The sequence below is a fragment of the Oncorhynchus mykiss genome, chromosome 17 (assembly GCF_057628025.1).
Source record: "Oncorhynchus mykiss isolate SJ-2025 chromosome 17, ASM5762802v1, whole genome shotgun sequence".
Lineage (NCBI taxonomy): Eukaryota > Metazoa > Chordata > Actinopteri > Salmoniformes > Salmonidae > Oncorhynchus > Oncorhynchus mykiss.
In genome coordinates, this window is record NC_143038.1 from 54,915,479 (window position 1) to 54,936,800 (window position 21,322).

The 21,322-nt window shown below is 46.9% G+C and overlaps 1 protein-coding gene across 2 annotated transcripts in view; it reads left to right on the top strand.

Moving 5' to 3' along the window:
• The window catches only part of slc25a26 (solute carrier family 25 member 26), a 68,830-nt gene that overhangs the window by 37,854 nt on the left and 9,654 nt on the right, over positions 1-21,322 (top strand). For both annotated transcript variants that reach the window (XM_036950570.2, XM_036950571.2), the window contains 3 exons: positions 9,348-9,392; positions 16,597-16,666; positions 20,258-20,322. In XM_036950570.2, the coding sequence (XP_036806465.1) occupies positions 9,348-9,392; positions 16,597-16,666; positions 20,258-20,322 (180 nt within the window). The remainder of the gene's footprint in view (positions 1-9,347; positions 9,393-16,596; positions 16,667-20,257; positions 20,323-21,322) is intronic.

Here is a 21,322-nt window from a genome sequence, read left to right on the forward strand (position 1 = left end):
GAGACAAGACCGAGTATAGCCCACAAAGATCTCCCCCACGGCACAACTCAAGGGGGGGCGCCAACCCAGACAGGAAGATCCGTCAGTGACACACCCCTCCTAGGGACGGCATGGAAGAGCACCAGTAAGCCAGTGACTCAATCCCTGTAATAGGGTTAGAGGCAGAGAATCCCAATGGAGAGAGTGGAACCGGCCAGGCAGAGACAGCAAGGGCGGTTCGTTGCTCCAGTGCCTTTCCGTTCACCTTCACACTCCTGGGCCAGACTACACTCAATCATAGGACCTACTGAAGAGACGAGTCTTCAGTAAAGACTTAACGGTTGAGACCGAGTCTGCGTCTCTCACATGGGTAGGCAGACCATTCCATAAAAATGGAGCTCTTGGAGAAAGCCCTGCCTCCAACTGTTTGCTTAGAAATTCTATGGACAGTAAGGAGGGCCTGCGTCTTGTGACTGTAGCGTACGTGTAGGTATGTAAAGTAGGACCAACTCGGAGAGATAGGTAGGAGTAAGCCCATGTAACGTTTTGTAGGTTAGCAGTAAAACCTTGAAATCAGCCCTTGCCTTAACAGGAAGCCAGTGTAGAGAGGCTAGCACTGGAGTAATATGATAACATTTTGGGGTTCTAGTCAGAATTCTAGCAGCTGTGTTTAGCACTAACTGAAGTTTATTTAGTGTTTTATCCGGGTAGCCGGAAAGTAGATTATTACAGTAGTAATTTTTTGGAAAGAAAGTTTCTGATTTTTGCAATGTTTTTGCAATGTTACGTAGATGGAAAAAAGCTGTCCTTGAAACAGTCTTGATATGTTCGTCAAAAGAGAGATCAGGGTCCAGAGTAACTCCGAGGTCCTTCACAGTTTTATTTGAGACGACTGTACTACTATCAAGATTAATTGTCAGATTCAACAGAAGATCTCTTTGTTTCTTGGGACCTAGAACAAGCATCTCTGTTTTGTCCAAGTTTAAAACTTGTTATGGAGGTGGTCCCTGCACAGGGACAGCTCAGCGGAAATTTCAGAGCGCCACCTATAGTACTCGAGTATAGTACTCGATAAATCTCAAACTTTCATAAAAATACACATGCAAGGTACTGAATTAAAGCTACACTCGTTGTAAAATGCTTTTCGGCGAAAGCATGAGAAGCTATTATCTGATAGCATGCACCCCCCCAAAATACCAGCACGACACGTAAACAACAGATTTTGCGGTAGCCGGCGCTACCCAAAACGCAGAAATAAAATATAAAACATTCATTACCTTGGACGAGCTTCTTTGTTGGCACTCCTATATGTCCCATAAACATCACAATTGGGTCTTTTTCCCGATTAAATCCGTCATTTGCTGAAGGCCAGTCTGATGCTGCAAAAAGCCCATTTACAAGACGCAACGTCACTTTTTAAAATTACAAAAGTCGCCTATAAACTTTTACAAATCACTTCAAACGACTTTTCTAAACCAACTTTAAGTATTAATAAACGTTAATGATGTATCAAATTGATCACGGGGCGATCTGTATTCGATAGCAGCAAGTCTGGAAATCAAGAAAGGAGGGGCTTATTCGTGTTGTAACCAAGGATAAATGGGGGTCCTCATTTATTTTAGGTTGCCTTAAACAATACATTGAATGGCGGACAAATATTTTTTTTGTGTTTTTGGTAAACAGTTTTACCAGGGATTTTTACTCCTAAACACGTTCTGTTATAGCTACAGACCCGATTTAACCGGTTTTAGAGACTTCAGAGTGTTTTCTATCCACACATACTTATCATATGCATATACTATATTCCTGGCATGAGTAGCAGGACTTTGAAATGTTGCGTGATTTTTAACAAAAAGCTGCGAAAATTCGCATCATCCATAACAGGTTAAAAGTAAACCATTTGCAGCCATCCACTTCCTTATGTCTGAAACACAGGCTTCCAGCGAGGGCAATTTTGGGGCTTCACCAAGTTTCATCGAAATGTACAGATGTGTGTCATCCGCATAGCAGTGAAAGTTAACATTATGTTTCCGAATGACATCACCAAGAGGTAACATATATAGTGAAAACAATAGTGGTCCTAAAACGGAAGCTTGAGGAACACCGAAATGTACAGTTGATTTGTCAGAGGACAAACCATCCACAGAGACAAACTGATATCTTTCCGACAGATAAGATCTAAACCAGGCCAGAACTTGTCCATGTAGACCAATTTGGGTTTCCAATCTCTCCAAAAGAATGTCGTGATCGATGGTATCAAAAGCAGCACTAAGGTCTAGGAGCACAAGGACAGATGCAGAGCCTCGGTCTGACGCTATTAAAAGGTAATTTACCACCATGACAAGTGCAGTCTCAGTGCTATGATGGGGTCTAAAACCAGACTGAAACGTTTTGTATACATTGTTTTGTCTTCAGGAAGGCAGTGGGTTGCTGCATAACAGCTTTTTCAAAAAATGTTGAGAGGAATGGGAGATTCGATATAGGCTGATTCGTTTTTTATATTTTCTTGGTCAAGGTTTGGCTTTTTCAGGAGAGGCTTTATTACTGCCACTTTTAGTGAGTTTGGTACACATCAGGTGGATAGAGAGACGTTTATTATGTTCAACATAGGAGGGCCAAGCACAGGATCTTGTATGCAGCTTGAAGTTTTAAAGGCCATGATTAGTTTCATCAATGTGTCAAGAGATACTGTACTAACACACTTGAGTGTCTCCCTTGATCCTAGGTCCTGGCAGAGTTGTGCAGACTCAGGACAACTGAGCTTTGGAGGAATACGCAGATTTAAAGAGGAGTCCGAAATTTGCTTTCTAATGATCATGATCTTTTCCTCAAAGAAGTTAATGAATTTTTCACTGCTGAAGTGAAAGCCATCCTCTCTTGGGGAATGCTGCTTTTTAGTTAGCTTTGCGACAGTATCAAAAATAAATGTTGGATTGTTCTTATTTTCCTCAATTAAGTTGGAAAAATAGGATGGAGCAGCAGTGAGGGCTCTTCGATACTGCACGGTACTGTCTTTCCAAGCTAGTTGGAAGACTTCCAAATTGGTGTGGCGCCATTTCCGTTCCAATTTTTTGGAAGCTTGCTTCAGAGCTCGGGTATTTTCTGTATACCAGGGAGCTAGTTTCTTATGACAAATGTTTTTTTGTTTTTAGGGGTGCGACTGCATCTAGGGTATTGCGCAAGGTTAAATTGAGTTCCTCAGTTAGGTGGTTAACTGATTTTGAGTCGCCAATGACTAGGGTTTTCAATGGTGGGAGGCTTCGGCGTCTCAGACCCCGTAACGGGAGTAGAAGAGACCAGAGAAGGCTCGGCCTCTGACTCGCTGCTTAATGGGAAGAACCGGTTGAAAGTTTCTGTCGGCTGAATGAGCGACACCGGTTGAGTATTCCTACAGCATTTCCCTCCAGAAGCCATGACAAAGTTGTCCGGCTGCAGGGACTGTGCGATGGAATTTATTCTACTATCTGTACTTACTGGTGGCACAGAAGCTGTTTCATCCTTTCCTACACTGAAATTACCGTTGCCTAACGATTGCGTCAGAAGCTGGGCTTGCAGCATTCTCCTGTGTATTATGAGTACAGCGACTGCAATTAGAAGGCATCATGTTAATGTTACTACTTAGCTTCGGCTGGTGGAGGTCCTGACGAACGACTTCCAGATAAAGCGTCTGGCAGTAGAATGGCCTTACTGAAGAGATCAGTGAATTTGAATGTGGCACTGTCATAGGATGCTACCTTTCCAACAAGTGAGTTCATCATATTTCTGCCCTGCTAGAGCTGCCCCGGTCAACTGTCAGTGCTCTTATTATGAAGTGGAAAGGTCTAGGAGCAACAACAGCTCAGGCGTGAAGTGGCAGGCCACACAAGCTCACAGAACGGGTGCGCCGGGTGCTCACTATAGAGTTCCATACTGCCTTTGGAAGCAACGTCAGTACAATAACTGTTCATTGGGAGCTTCATGAAATGGGTTTCCATGGCCAGCAGCCGTACCCAAGCCTAAGATCACCATGTGCAATGCCAAGCATCGTCGGTAGTGGTGTAAAGTTTGTTGCTGTTGGACTCTGGAGCAGTGGAAACGCATTCTCTGGAGTGATGAATAACGATTCACCATCTGGCAGTCCGTCGGACGAATCTGGGTTTGGCGGAAGCCAGGAGAACGTACCTGCCCCAATGTATAGTGCCAACTGTAAAGTTTGGCGGAGCAGGAATAATGGTCTAGGGCTGTTTTTCATGGTTCGGGCTTGGCCCCTTAGTTCCAGTGAAGGGAAATCTTAACACTACAGTATACAATGACATTCTAGACTATTCTGTGCTTCCAATTTTGTGGAAACAGTTTGGGAGGGGCCTTTACTATTTCTGCATGACACTGCCCTCGTGCACAAAGCAAGATCCATACAGAAATGGTTTGTCAAGATCAGTGTGGAAGATCTTGGCTGGCCGGCACAGAGCCCTGACCTCAACTCCATCGAACACTTTTGGGATGAATTGAAACGCAGACTGCGAGCCACCCAACATCAGAGCCCAGCCTCGCTTATTCTTTGTGGTTGAATGGAAGCAAATCCACACAGCAATGTTCCAACATCTAGTGGAATCCTTCCCAGAAGAGTAGAGGCTGTTATAGAAGCAAAGGTGGGATCAACTCCATATTAATGCCCATGATTTTGGAATGAGATGTTTGATTAGCAGGTGTCCACATACTTTTGGTGATGTAGTGTATGTGAGAATGCTATTCATTTACATTTCAGCTTTCAACACTATTGTTCCCTCCAAGCGCAAAGCCCTGGGTTTGGACACTACCATTCAACTAGATCCCGGACTTCATGACAGGCAGACCACAGGCTGTGAGGATTGGCAACAACACCTCCATACTGACTCTTAATACAGGGGCCCCCAGGGGTGTGTCCTCAGCCCTCTGCTGTACTCCCTGTTTACCCATGAATACAAGGCTTTGCACAACACCAACTCCATCATCAAGTTTGCTGATGACACCACGGTTGTAGACCTGATAACCAAAAACACAAGTGAGCCTCCTATGGAGGAGGTAAGTGATCTGGTGTGTGGTGCCAGGACAACAACCTCTCCCTCAACAGCAGCAAAACGAAGGAGTTGGTTGTTGACTTTAGGAAGCAGAGGAGGGAACACACCGCGATCTGTATCAACAGGACTGCAGTAGAGAGACAGTTTTCCTTTCTGTCCACATCACAGATGACTTGACATGACTAATAACACCACCACTCTTGTCAAGAAGGCGCACAGCTCCTCTACTTCCTAAGACGTCTGAAGAAATGAGGCATGCCACCCCGCGTCCTCTCCAAGTAGTACTACTGCACCATCGAGAGTGTCTTGACCAATTGCATCACTGCCTGTTACAGAATTTCTCCATCCACGACCTCAATGCCCTGGGGCTGTGTTCCCACCCATCCAGGTCATCTACTTGAAACGGTGCCTGAGGGAGTCCCGCAGCATCATCAAGGACTCTACACACCCCAGCCACGAGCTGTTCACTCACTTACCGTTGGGCAGACTGATAGCAACAGGCTCAGAGACAGTTTCTATCTTCAACCCATGAGACTCCTGAACACTTGAACTGGACTGACCACCAGCACTGACTCTCCACACCTTAACACACACACACCTTAACACACACGTACACACACATTCATACTACACACATCACAACTGCTGCTACCAAAATCAAATAATTTTTACTATTGCTAATACTTCTCAATTCAAACACTTGCCCCCCCAATCTCCCTCTCCCCAAAACACATATGTTTCTGTATTATACTTATGCTAAAATGTATTATTCTATTCTACTGAGCCATTTACTTTATGTTCGTATTCTTATCTTTTATTATTTCTTATTGTTGAGAATAAACATGCAAGTAAGTATTTTGTTGGAAGGTGAATACCATGTGTATCCTGTACATAAGACTTGAAAACACACACCTGCATGGCCATGTGACTGACTGACACCCCATCCTCTATCCAGTGTAATCCTGTCAGGCTGAAGGACCTGGGAGCAGAGGCTGACTGAGCTGTCATGCAGTGGAATGGTGGTGTGGTTGAGAAATATCCCCCACTCTGGTGTCACTCACATTAAGGGAATGGAGACATGCTACGCTTTCCAAAAACAGACATGAATATGTCTGATCTCTCAATTTTCTCTTGTTCTGGTCTTTAGACCACAAACCACAATAATGTTTTTGTTTTAGTAACACGACTCTTACTGTGACTCAGCGGCTTTGTTCTCCTATGGCTCTTGCATGTCATTGTGACACCTGTCTACTTAACCAAACAGGGGAAGAAAACCTTCAATCTGTTTCAATAGGTCCAACAAACACCTGCCTGCCCTGCAGCCTCTCTGCTCTCTGTTCCACCAACACGGCGTCTTTTTAAATCTACGAGGCGTTCGGTTCCCCACACTGTCTGCTGTCGATACTCCCATTCGTCTTCTGCCCGTCTCCCTATTTGACGTGTTGAATTAGCTCATGGCTGGGTAGCCTATTTGTTTAAATGACTTGTTTTATGTGTTGGTGAGGGCTGCGTGTTGTGCCAGGCCTACTATACGCTGCCCTTATCTCCAGTCTGTTCACCAGTGGTTTAATTAGGCCTGGCCATGTGGTGTTGTGTTATCATGCAGAGCCAGAGTAGTGACACGCGCTGGGGCCTTCTGACCCAGCCTGGTCCCTCTCTAGTCCTCCCCGGCCCGATCTGGCCCGACCCGACCCAGCCCACTGGCCTCAAAGACAGGCAGGTTTTACAGAGCTGAACACCGTGCTCTCTTTCTGCTGGGCCGTTATAAGAGGCGGGGGCTGGGGGCAGAGTAAGCACAGGACGTATTTGCCTTTTATACGTGCTGGCGTGCCTCTCCCTGCATGTGTCGGGCAGATTTGTGGCAGGGCCCTCTGAACTCTGGGAATATTAGTATGGCTGTGCTGCCTGGAGGGGACAGGGCTCATTGCAACAGTCTGAGAGGAAGGGAGGGAGGAAAATGACTCGCTCTCTCATTCTCACTTTCTTGGGTTAAAGTACTCACCTACACAGCTGTTCAATGGTCTCACGAGTGGAGCAGCGGTCTATGGCACTGCATCTCAGTGCTAGAGGCGTCACTACAGACCCTGGTTCGATTCCAGGCTGTATCACCAGCAGCCGTGATTGGGAGTCCCATAGGGCGCCGCATTATTGGCCCGGTGTCGTTAGGGTTAGGGTTTGTCAATGTAAATACGAATTTGTTCTTAACTGGCTTGCCTAGTTAAATAAAGGTTAAATAAAAAGTACGATGGCATCACGAGTTATGACTGTCTTATGAGCTATCTCCGTTGAGTCAGTCACCTGCTCTGCCACCCACATCAGGTAAAGAAATACTTCGGGATTTTGGCATCTACTTCCCCAGAGTCAGATGAACTGGTGGATACTATTTTTATGTCTGTGTGTAGTTTGAAGGAAGTTGCTAACTATCGGCATCGCAATTGCTAACTAGAGTTAGGGCAATGACTGGAAGTCAATGGGTAACTGCTCATTACGCTAATGCTGGTTAGCATTGGACACCAAGACATACAAATGGTCTCCACCAGTTCATCTGACTCTGTAGAAGTAGTTAGTTGGATACACACACACACTCCCTCTCTCCCAGGAGTGTGTCAGGAGTGTGTGAACAGTCTTCCTCAGCCCTCCCATCATAAATGGCTTATCAATATAAATCTGACCATATGCGGCTTTCAGGCACCCCATCATTGCCAGATGGACTGACACACAGACACACAGACACACTGACAGAGGTGTATAACGTGTGCATAAATCAGTGATGGATCAGGGGCTTCTGGGAAGCCATCTCTCTAGCAGCAGTCTGGAAATGTTGAATTCATCTCAACCTTAATAGAAGACAGGTGTCTGGTATAGTGATCCTCTCCACTGAAACCAATGCTCTCTTCTTGCCATGAAGCTCACAGCACAGCTTGGGTAAGTACAGTATGTTCCTCATAACAAATATGTCTGCCAAGCTGAGAGAGAAACAAAGAGGGGGAGAGATGTCTGAGGGATACCTGAGTGAGAGAAAAGTACTGTCTGACAGACATTGAGAACCTATCATTGGGTTTAGCTGTTTTCTATCCAGAAGTAGCCTATAAAGAGCTCTATCCAGAAGTAGCCTATAAAGAGCTCTGTCCAGAAGTAGCCTATAAAGAGCTCTGTCCAGAAGTAGCCTATAAAGAGCTATATCCAGAAGTAGCCTATAAAGAGCTCTGTCCAGAAGTAGCCTATAAAGAGCTCTATCCAGAAGTAGCCTATAAAGAGCTATATCCAGAAGTAGCCTATAAAGAGCTCTGTCCAGAAGTAGCCTATAAAGAGCTCTGTCCAGAAGTAGCCTATAAAGAGCTCTGTCCAGAAGTAGCCTATAAAGAGCTCTGTTGGAGTGAAGTGAGCATGACACCCAGAGAAGCAGTAGCAGTGTGAGGGCTAGAGGAGGGGCTAGAGGAGGGTTGGGCTGGTTGGTGTATGTCTGTCCAGACCCAGACTGATACACTATTAAATTAGGATGAGTTTGTCTTGGTAATACTGTCCAATTGAGCTTCAGAGACATGAATAAATGCTGTTGTTGGTAGGATCAACGGGGGTGACATTTTGTGTGTGTGTGTGTCCGCTCTCCGTCCAGCAGGCAGTGACATTGATTTCCTCTCCCTGTAACTTCCTGTGTGAGCTGATAGATAGTTTCCAGTGGCAGCCCTCTGTCTCACTGACAGACTATTTTGATCCCCATCTCTCCTTCTTTCATCCCTCCATCCCTGAGCTCCAGACCACAGCCCTCTCATTTATTGATCATCACCACTGATCTCAGAGGGAGTGTGTGTGTGTGTGTGTGTGTGTAGAAGAAGAAGGAATTAGAGGGGGAGAGAAATGGAAGGAGAGAGAACCAGGCCCTGGCTTTAAGTATACACTTTCTCCACATCCATCTCACTAGCTTCATATCTGCATCTCTTCACCCCTCCATCTCGCCACGGTCCAGATCCAAGAGATCCCGTCTGTGTGGACGACATGACGTCATGCAGCTCAGCTCAGGAGAGAGAGAGAGAGCACTAAGCATGGCTCTGCTGTGAAATAAGGATACTCATGACATCATTCACTTTTCCAACGTGTTATGTAATGGATTGCAGTATGAGAATCATTGTGACCTTTGACCATGTAAAGCCATGGTGAAGTCACAACTCCAAAAGGAAATACTAATTTGGTCGTGTACCAAGTACCGAGTCTTATCGTCCTTATCAAGGTGTTTGATAGAGGCTTTTGGTTTGACATTTTCTGTAAATATGATGTATTGATTGATAATGACATGCTATATATGTTTATCACATTTGAGTTTTCTATTTTCAGATCCCGTTCTCTCTGGTCCAGTTTCCACTGTGGGAGTATTTAAAGGTATGGATCCTCCTCTGTCTCTCTGTGCTGTAATGTGTCCCTGTAATGAAGGTGCCATAAAGTCGTAATAGGATGCTTATGTTCTGACACATTTACAGTGGAGTCGGCCCGACTTGGCCATGTCTCCTCGGCAATAGAGGTTGGGAAATTACTGCCTCGTTTAATGGGTCACCACGGCTACCATCAAATGGAGCTGCAATTAGTCATCTCCTAGCGTGGTCAACTCCCTCTCTCTCTCTCTCTGTTCCTCTCCCGCGCTATATCTCTCTATCGCTCCTTCTCCATTGTCTGGTCTTGGACACATAAAAGCTGTTTTTCTTTGAAAGCGTTTGTGAGAGTGACATCATGTCTCCGGGGGCGCGGGCAGCAGAACATTCCATTAACGTTAGGCCCAAACGGGCAGTGCAGCGTGGACTGACCAGGAGGGGAGGGAGGGGGGTCAATAGACCACACAGCTGTGCGGGAGCGGGGGACGGAACTGCACCCCCCCACCCCCTGCTGCAGAGTAAAACGTGTAATTCACAAGCCCCTCTTTGTCACAATCTCAAAGGCCTTCACTCCAGGCTATCTGCACACACCCATTAGGAAAAAGTTTAACTGGACAGGCCAGCTCTGGAATCTGGCCCCACTCCCCAAACTCCGCTCTCCCCTCCTCTCTCTTGTCCCCTCTGCCCATCTACCCTTCTATCCTATCGCCTCTCTACCCTCTCCTCTCGCCTACCGGCCTTAATGAGTTGTAGTCTCTCCTGGAGATCCCTGGCCTGAAAACCATAAAAGCGTAGAGGGGACAATAGAGAGAACCTCAAGCTTCACTTAGAAAAACGAATAGCTAGCTCATGGTTAAATGTATTTTTTGGCTGTTTGGAGAGCCAGGAGACTGGTTAATGTGTGTTAATGTGTATGTCTGTGTGCGCCTGCCGTCTGTGTGTGGCATTCTCACCCTGAGCTCCACATCTGCTCCGGGGTAGAAATGTGCTGCTTTACAGCTTTTTATTTGTGTTTCATACGGAGCCAGCAGCACAGCTGTCAGCAGACACCCAGAGCTCCTCACACATCACCCAACCAGTACAGACCAACAGAGACCTTCCTCATCCCATTAACATGCTATGGGATCAATCTATACTAAGAAATACAATATATATATAATCTATACAAACGTTCATGCTAATATCTCACTGACATCAATGCATGATTTTATGTTAAACTTGCACACACATTTCACAAGTTAGGATTTAGCCCCTATGTCAATCGAATTCACTCAACAAATGAGCCAGAGCAATCAGCAAACCAACACTACATACCTTTTAACCACCAGATCCATTAAAACATCCCCAACACACACACTGTCTTCCTCCCATAGCCGACCAAACCAACACTACGTACCTTTTAACCACCAGATCCATTAAAACATCCCCAACACACACACTGTCTTCCTCCCATAGCCCACCAAACCAACACTACGTACCTTTTAACCACCAGATCCATTAAAACATCCCCAACACACACACTGTCTTCCTCCCATAGCCCACCAAACCAACACTACATACCTTTTAACCACCAGATCCATTAAAACATCCCCAACACACACACTGTCTTCCTCCCATAGCCCACCAAACCAACACTACGTACCTTTTAACCACCAGATCCATTAAAACATCCCCAACACACACACTGTCTTCCTCCCATAGCCCACCAAACCAAATCTACGTACCTTTTAACCACCAGATCCATTAAAACATCCCCAACACACAAACTGTCTTCCTCCCATAGCCCACCAAACCAACACTACGTACCTTTTAACCACCAGATCCATTAAAACATCCCCAACACACACACTGTCTTCCTCCCATAGCCGACCAAACCAACACTACGTACCTTTTAACCACCAGATCCATTAAAACATCCCCAACACACACACTGTCTTCCTCCCATAGCCCACCAAACCAACACTACGTACCTTTTAACCACCAGATCCATTAAAACATCCCCAACACACACACTGTCTTCCTCCCATAGCCCACCAAACCAACACTACGTACCTTTTAACCACCAGATCCATTAAAACATCCCCAACACACACACTGTCTTCCTCCCATAGCCCACCAAACCAAATCTACGTACCTTTTAACCACCAGATCCATTAAAACATCCCCAACACACACACTGTCTTCCTCCCATAGCCCACCAAACCAAATCTACGTACCTTTTAACCACCAGATCCATTAAAACATCCCCAACACACACACACTGTCTTCCTCCCATAGCCCACCAAACCAAATCTACGTACCTTTTAACCACCAGATCCATTAAAACATCCCCAACACACACACTGTCTTCCTCCCATAGCCCACCAAACCAAATCTACGTACCTTTTAACCACCAGATCCATTAAAACATCCCCAACACACACACTGTCTTCCTCCCATAGCCCACCAAACCAACACTACGTACCTTTTAACCACCAGATCCATTAAAACATCCCCAACACACACACTGTCTTCCTCCCATAGCCCACCAAACCAAATCTACGTACCTTTTAACCACCAGATCCATTAAAACATCCCCAACACACATACTGTCTTCCTCCCATAGCCCACCAAACCAACAGAGCTTATTACAAACATGTCCATCACCACATAAGTCTACACCACACACACACACACAGTAGAAGGAGGATCTAGGTCTATTTTGACCAGGCATATTTCCCTCTTATTAGTCATTCAGGAGGGAGAAGTGGAGAGGCTTCCCACCATGCAGGCCTTTGATGTGGAAAACAAAGTCCCCCTTTCTGCAACCTAATGGAATAAATATGACACATCCTCTCCCTGCTCTCCCAAATCTACATGTGTGTTTACGTTTGAACGTGTGTGTATACACGTGTGTGTGTGCGTTTATTTTCAGCAAACTTAACATGTGTAAATATTTGTTAGAACATAACAAGATTCAACAACTGAGACATAAACTGAACAAGTTCCACACACGTGATTAACATAAATGGAATAGTGTGTCCCTGAACAAACGGGGGGTCAAAATCAAAAGTAACTGTCAGTATCTGGTGTGGCCACCAGCTGCATTAAGTACTGCAGTGCATCTCCTCAAGGACTGTACCAGATTTGCCAGTTCTTGCTGTGAGATGTTACCCTATTCTTCCACCAAGGCACCTGCAAGTTCCCGGACATTTCTGGGGGGAGTGGCCCTAGCCCTCACCTTCCGATCCAACAGGTCCCAGGCGTGCTCAATGGGATTGAGATCCGGGCTCTTCGCTGGCCATGGCAGAACACTGACATTCCTGTCTTGCAGGAAATCACGCACAGAATGGGCAGTATGGCTGGTGGCATTGTCATGCTGGAGGGTCATGTCAGGATGAGCCTGCAGGAAGGGTACCACATGAGGGAGGAGGATGTCTTCCCTGTAACTCACAGCGTTGAGATTGCCTGCAATGACAACAAGCTCAGTCCGATGATGTTGTGACACACAGCCCCAGACCAAGACGGACCCTCTACCTATAAATCTATCCCGCTCCAGAGCACAGTCCTCGGTGTAACGCTCATTCCTTCGACAATAAACGCGAATCCGACCATCATCCCTGGTGAGACAAAACTGCGAATCGTCAGTGAAGAGCACTTTTTGCCAGTCCTGTCTGGTCCAGCAACGGTGGGTTTGTGCCCATAGGTAACGTTCTTGCCGGTGATGTCTGGTGAGGACCTGCCTTACAACAGGCTTACAAGCCCTCAGTCCAGCCCCTCTCAGACTACTGCTGACAGTCTGAGCACTGATGGAGGGATTGTGTGTTCCTGGTGTAACTCGGGCAGTTGTTGTTGCCATCCTGTCCCGCAGGTGTGATGTTCAGATGTACAGATCCTGTGCAGGTGTTGTTACACGTGATCTGCCACTGCGAGGACGATCAGCTGTCCGTCCTGTCTCCCTGCAGCGCTGTCTTAGGCGTCTCACAGTACAGACATTGCAATTTATTGCCCTGGCCACATCTGCAGTACTCATGCCTCCTTGCAGCATTCCTTGCAGCATGTTCACAGATGAGCAGGGACCCTGGGCATCTTTGTTTTGGTGTTTTTCAGAGTCAGTAGAAAGACCTCTTTAGTGTCCTAACTGTGACCTTAATTGCCTACTGTCGGTAAGCTGTTAGTGTCTTAACAAACGTTCCACAGGTGCATGTTCATTAATTGTTTAAGTATGGGAAACAGTGTTTAAACCCTTTACAATGAAGATCTGTGAAGTTGTTTGGATTTTTACAAATTATCTTTGAAAGACAGGGTCCTGAAAAAGGGACATTTCTTTTTTTGCTGAGTTTATTTGTAATTTTTCCATGCTGTTCCTCAATTGCCTACCCCTTTATGAAATCATCCCTGCTTCGTCTGTTCTATGACAAGCAAACTGTTACAATGTGTTTTCAAGAAGGGCCAGCAATTATCTGTTGGCCTTGGGCCGAACCTTCAGCCCAACTACATCCAGAACTCCACACCAGAATCCAACACAACCAAACAGCATTCAGACCTGCCATGCTCCCCAACGTTGCGGAGAGAGGGAAAGGACCGCCATGGTGGTTGTTTTATAGCAGCAGCTAGGAAACCCCAAACAAGACAAGTATAGGTTGTGTAATTAGCTAGCGGTGAGGTATTGTGTAATTAGTTGGGGTTCTAGTCCATCCTGTTTTATATGACGTTAGCCCAGATAGTGCCTTCTGTCACAATATTTGAACATAAACACAGAAATATGGAACACAGAGGCCTAAACTGATCCAACATAAGCTCAACACTCAACGTCAACAGAACAAAGGAGATGATCATGGATTTCAGGAAACAGCAGAGGGAGCACCCCCCCATCCACATCGAAGGGACAGTAGTGGAGAGGGTAGAAAGTTCCTCAGCGTACACATCACGGACAAACTGAATTGGTCCACCCACACAGACAGCACGGTGAAGAAGGCGCAGCAGCACTCACAAACTTTTACAGATGCACAATCGAGAGCATCCTGTCGGGCTGTATCACCGCCTGGTACGGCAACTGCTCCGCCCACAACCGTAAGGCTCTCCAGAGGGTAGTGAGGTCTGCACAATGCATCACCGGGGGCAAACTACCTGCCCTCCAGGACACCTACACCACCCGATGTCACAGAAAGGCCATAAAGATCATCAAGGACAACAACCACCCGAGCCACTGCCTGTTCACCCCGCTGTCATCCAGAAGGCAAGGTCAGTACAGGTGCATCAAAGCAGGGACCGAAAGACTGAAAAACAGCTTATATCTTAAGGCCATCAGACTGTTAAACAGCCACCAATAACATTGAGTGGCTGCTGCCAACATACTGACTCAACTCCAGCCACTTTAATATTGGAAAAATTGATGTAAAAATGTATCACTAGCCACTTTAAACAATGCCACTTGATATAATGTTTACATTCCCTACATTACTCATCTCATATGTATATATTGTATTCTATACCATCTACTGCATCTTGCCTATGCCGTTCTGTACCATCAGTCATTCATATATTTTTATGTACATATTCTTTATCCCTTTACACTTGTGTGTATAAGGTAGTTGTTTTGAAATTGTTAGGTTAGATTACTCGTTGGTTATTACTGCATTGTCGGAACTAGAAGCACAAGCATTTCGCTACACTCACATTAACATCTGCTAACCATGTGAATGTGACAAATAAAATTTGATTTGAAGCTCCATGGTGAATATAACTCCATAAGCTCCATGGTGAATATAACTCCATAAGCTCCATGGTGAATATAACTCCATAAGCTCCATGGTGAATATAACTCCATAAGCTCCATGGTGAATATAACTCCATAAGCTCCATGGTGAATAGAACTCCATAAGCTCCATGGTGAATAGAACTCCATAAGCTCCATGGTGAATAGAACTCCATAAGCTCCATGGTGAATAGAACTCCATAAGCTCCATGGTGAATAGAACTCCATAAGCTCCATGGTGAATAGAACTCCATAAGCTCCATGGTGAATAGAACTCCATAAGCTCCATGGTGAATAGAACTCCATAAGCTCCATGGTGAATAGAACTCCATAAGCTCCATGGTGAATAGAACTCCATAAGCTCCATGGTGAATAGAACTCCATAAGCTCCATGGTGAATAGAACTCCATAAGCTCCATGGTGAATATAACTCCATAAGCTCCATGGTGAATATAACTCCATAAGCTCCATGGTGAATAGAACTCCATAAGCTCCATGGTGAATAGAACTCCATAAGCTCCATGGTGAATAGAACTCCATAAGCTCCATGGTGAATAGAACTCCATAAGCTCCATGGTGAATAGAACTCCATAAGCTCCATGGTGAATAGAACTCCATAAGCTCCATGGTGAATATAACTCCATAAGCTCCATGGTGAATAGAATTCCATAAGCTCCATGGTGAATAGAACTCCATAAGCTCCATGGTGAATAGAACTCCATAAGCTCCATGGTGAATAGAACTCCATAAGCTCCATGGTGAATAGAACTCCATAAGCTCCATGGTGAATAGAACTCCATAAGCTCCATGGTGAATATAACTCCATAAGCTCCATGGTGAATAGAACTCCATAAGCTCCATGGTGAATAGAACTCCATAAGCTCCATGGTGAATAGAACTCCATAAGCTCCATGGTGAATAGAACTCCATAAGCTCCATGGTGAATATTGAATAAATGTTGTTTCTTCCACATTTGGCAAGATAGTATAGACTGCAGACAGCTCTCTTCAGCTGGGTCCATTCTGTTCCCTCTTCACTTGGATGAGGCCTAACCCCCATGAACATGTTCAAAAAACAGAGCTTAGCTTCTCTTCTCTACTGACCGAGTGAGTCAATTAGTTCACATATGAGTACAGCATAACTTTATCAGCCAGGGCTCTTCTGCTGAGCAGAGGAGTTTTGGGGACCTTTACTGCACTTTTTTCTTGTCTTTCCCTTTCCCCTTCCCCCTCTCTTTCTGTCCCGTAATGTGCTTGGGAAAAGAGCGAATGACATCATTCAGGAGATGGCGAGGGGAACACAGAAATAGCCGCGCAGTTTGGTTCCCAGCCCCAGGCCGATTCCGATGAGGTTTGGGATGTGTTTTTAATGCGTCTGATAACTCGAATAACCACCCCCTCTTTCTCCCTCTCACTATCTCTCTTCCTTTCTCTCGCTCTCTCTCTCTTTCTCTCTCTCTCTTCTTTCGCTCTCCTCTCAGACTCAGTGGTCACGGAGGCAAGGTCACACTCTCTACTCTTGGCAGGCTGCAGTGTGCGGAGCTTTTGCAGGTGCAGAGGATTATATGCTGCTTTGGGAAAGGCAGAGAGGGAGGGAGGATGGTAGAGGGCCAGGAATATAGAAAGTTTAACCAAGCCACATTCCTGAAGAATTCTACACCGGTTGCCTCGGTTGGCACAGTGTCTTTTACCTGCGTCAGAGGCCTGGAAAGACAGGAGACCGTTGGAAAAAAAGAGAAAGCACTTTTGATTGATCGGATGTTTTTGCTGTAGATAGAGGTAAAGTTATTGGTCGATTGACTCACTCTGTCAGTAAGTGCTGCACACATAGAGGGCTAGGTTTCAGTGTTGTGCCTCAGCACAGATGAGCATCAGGGGAATGGAAGAAAGGAGGAGAAGAGACGGGAGTCCAGGAGGGGGGAGAAGGCACTGGGGCCCATGCAGCTGTCTGACATCCTGAGCAATGAGGCCTGAAGCGGTCTCAGGCAGAGAGAGAGAAACCGAGAGGGAGGGGGAACAAAATAGTGAGGAAGAGAGAGGCGGAGAGTGTGAGAGAGTACATGAGTAACAGAGAGGGAGAGATGGATACAGAGACAAAGAGAGAGAGAGAGACTAAGAGAGAAAGAGAGACAGTTGGGCCATAACTCTTTAGTCTGCGTGACAGGCCAGACAAAAAGCAGATTTGTAGGAGCTGAGGGCTGGGGCTGAGGACACTGCACCCTGAGGACCATAGACATGGCCACAAGCCACCCCACCTGGAGCAAACACACACTGGGGAAGAGAGGAGGGGTGGAAGGGCAGTTGGAGAGGAGAGAGAGAGGAAAGATGGGGGGTGTAGTAGAGGGAGAGAAATTGAGAGGTGAGGAGTAGAGATGGAAGAAGAAAGGAGGTAGAAGAGATGGGGGAGGAGAGAGAAAGCCAGGATGACAGAGGGGGAGACGGTGTAATCTCTGAGTCTGAGTTGAGTTGAATTCCCCACACAACAGAGGACCAAGAGGGATGCTCAGGTTTCACTCGACTTCCCCACATCATGCCTTATAAAGTATGTGATCCAGTCAGCATAGGAAATAGTCACACTTCATATATTACTCTACTTGTGCGGAAGGCTAAGAGACACATAATGGCACTGTCTCTCATCTTCTATGAACTGCCTGTTGAATCGACACTTTCATTGCCAGACCACAAAGCTGGATTACTTAATTGACTGATTTTACTTAATTGACTGATTTTTAAACAGGGACATAATGGGCTACTGAAGAGCAGTGAGGGAGAGGAGCTGATGCTTGGCCTTGCTTGTAATGTCGATCACATCATGTGATTTTACACCAGTTCTAGATCCCAAACCCAAAGCGACCCGGCTTATTAGATTTGCATGGATACCATATGCTTTGAGGGACACCCAAGTATCGTAGAATCCAGTATGTTTTATCAACACAGAGTCTACAGTATACTTGGTGAGGGTTGGGAAAATGAAGTCAGAGAAGTCAGCAACATACTCCCAGCTAGTCAAATCCATACTCATACTCAGAACAATGCTTACAACAATGGTAAAAGTCCCAAAGCATATAGAGATGGTTATTGGAAACCTCTTATAGCATTTAAATGTATGACAGTTACATGGCCAAGCATCAGCTCCTCTCCCTCACTGCTCTTCAGTAGCCCATTATGTCCCTGTTTACTGACAGCAGTTGCTATGTAACGTAGACTGGACGATAGTCAGTCAGACAGACAGACACTGAGAGGGTGTAGGGGTTTTGGCACTCTCCTCCCCCTCCTCTCCTCTCAGTGGGGACACCCCTGGAACCTTCAGAGTGTGGGCCTCCAAACTTGGCCTGGGTTTAGATTGGGGGGGGGGTGGGGGGTAACCGCTCCTGTAGCTCTGCATAAAGAAAAGCAGCCGGGGTGGGTGGAGGGGGGGTGAGACTGACAGAGACAGACAGACCGACAGTGTGTGTAGTGTTTAGTGAGGCGTGGGCCTGACTGACAGGGTGGGAGGATGGGGGGGGTGAGACTGACAGACAGAGACAGACAGACCGACAGTGTGTGTAGTGTTTAGTGAGGCGTGGGCCTGACTGACGGGGTGGGAGGAGGGGGGTGAGACTGACAGACAGAGACAGACAGACCGACAGTGTGTGTAGTGTTTAGTGAGGCGTGGGCCTGACTGACGGGGTGGGAGGAGGGGGGTGAGACTGACAGACAGAGACAGACAGACCGACAGTGTGTGTAGTGTTTAGTGAGGCGTGGGCCTGACTGACAGGGTGGGAGGATGGGGGGGGTGAGACTGACAGACAGAGACAGACAGACCGACAGTGTGTGTAGTGTTTAGTGAGGCGTGGGCCTGACTGACGGGGTGGGAGGAGGGGGGTGAGACTGACAGACAGAGACAGACAGACAGACCGACAGTGTGTGTAGTGTTTAGTGAGGCGTGGGCCTGACTGACGGGGTGGGAGGAGGGGGGGTGAGACTGACAGAGACAGACAGACCGACAGTGTGAGTAGTGTTTAGTGAGGCGTGGACCTGACTGACGGGGTGGGAGGAGGGGGGTGAGACTGACAGACAGAGACAGACAGACCGACAGTGTGAGTAGTGTTTAGTGAGGCGTGGGCCTGACTGACGGGGTGGGAGGAGGGGGGAGTGAGACTGACAGACAGAGACAGACAGACAGACCGACAGTGTGTGTAGTGTTTAGTGAGGCGTGGGCCTGACTGACGGGGTGGGAGGAGGGGGGGGTGAGACTGACAGACAGAGACCGACAGTGTGAGTAGTGTTTAGTGAGGCGTGGGCCTGACTGACGGGGTGGGAGGAGGGGGGGGTGAGACTGACAGACAGAGACCGACAGTGTGAGTAGTGTTTAGTGAGGCGTGGGCCTGACTGACGGGGTGGGAGGAGGGGGGAGTGAGACTGACAGACAGAGACCGACAGTGTGAGTAGTGTTTAGTGAGGCGTGGGCCTGACTGACGGGGTGGGAGGAGGGGGGGGTGAGACTGACAGACAGAGACCGACAGTGTGAGTAGTGTTTAGTGAGGCGTGGGCCTGACTGACGGGGTGGGAGGAGGGGGGGGTGAGACTGACAGACAGAGACAGACAGACAGACCGACAGTGTGTGTAGTGTTTAGTGAGGCGTGGGCCTGACTGACGGGGTGGGAGGAGGGGGGGGTGAGACTGACAGACAGAGACCGACAGTGTGAGTAGTGTTTAGTGAGGCGTGGGCCTGACTGACGGGGTGGGAGGAGGGGGGGGTGAGACTGACAGACAGAGAACGACAGTGTGAGTAGTGTTTAGTGAGGCGTGGGCCTGACTGACGGGGTGGGAGGAGGGGGGGGTGAGACTGACAGACAGAGACCGACAGTGTGAGTAGTGTTTAGTGAGGCGTGGGCCTGACTGACGGGGTGGGATGAATAGTGCATCTGGTATAGGAATGGAACTGTATTGGAGAAACATCTTTGAGAGTATCAATGTATCCCGTTGAATCATGAAATGTAGCTAACTATTATTTTGATGTCATAAAGGTCATAAGAGTGTATTTTGTCATTACAGAACATAAATGTTTGCCGTGCACTCATCGTGTGTGTGTGTGTGTGTGTGTGTGTGTGTGTGTGTGTGTGTGTGTGTGTGTGTGTGTGTGTTTCACTGCGTTTCCAGGTGGAATAGCAGCGTTCGTCACCACTCCCTTGGACGTGGCTAAGACCAGGATCATGTTGGCCAAGGTAAGGCCCAATCAAGCTAACCCAGGCCGGGCCAGCTACAGGACTGTTCAACACTGTCTGTCTGCTGAGTGACGCCTCACAGTGAACTGCAGTTCTCTAATGTAGACAAAGCTCATCAGAGACACACTGCCATGGAGAACAGAATATGGACATTGGTGACACGCACATTCATTCTGTGTTCTCCTCAGCCCAGTGTTGAATGGATAGTGTTCTGTGGACATGTTTGTGTTCATGTTTAATGTTAGCTGTAGTACATCTGGACAGGCCAGAGTAGTTTCCAATGGAACGGACAGGACAGACGGGCCTGCCTGTCCTGGGTTTATCATGCGTTTACTCTGCTAGCTCCTGTGTTTGTCTGACTGTGTCTCTCTGTGGTATGTTAGTGGGGGTGTTGTGAGTTCAGTTGAACCCAGTCGTTGTGTCCTTGGATAAGACAAAGTGTTCTGTGCTTTTTGTTCTCCGCGATGACAAATGAGATACCACTCTGTAACACTTCAGTTGGTTAGACGTGGCGCTTGTGTGAAGATGGTAAAAACAACGTTGTATGATGTGTCAAAACATTTGCCATAAACGTGTTTTAGCAGGGGTTATAGAGTTAGGGGTGAGGTCACTTGTGATTTTAAATTGACATAATATTAGCTGGTTGTTACATTAACTCATGTTTTTAGTGCTAAAACACACAATGTAGCATTTTCTGACTGTAAAACCCCACATAAGATCACCCATGGTAGTTAATTTCCCTTCTTTACCTCACCGGGGCCCTGAACGCCTGTTGCACAAGCCCAGACAGGACTGAGGTGTGGGGTGAAGAGAAGTGGGAGTGGAGGGGAGGGGTGAGGATGGGATATGGCGGTGTTGGAGCTTGTCACAGTAGTTTCCTCCTGTTCCAGAAGAAAAGTCAGAGCCAGAGGTGGGTCTGCTGGCTGGGACAGGGGTGGGTCTGCTGGCTGGGACAGGGGTGGGTCTGCTGGCTGGGACAGGGGTGGGTCTGCTGGCTGGG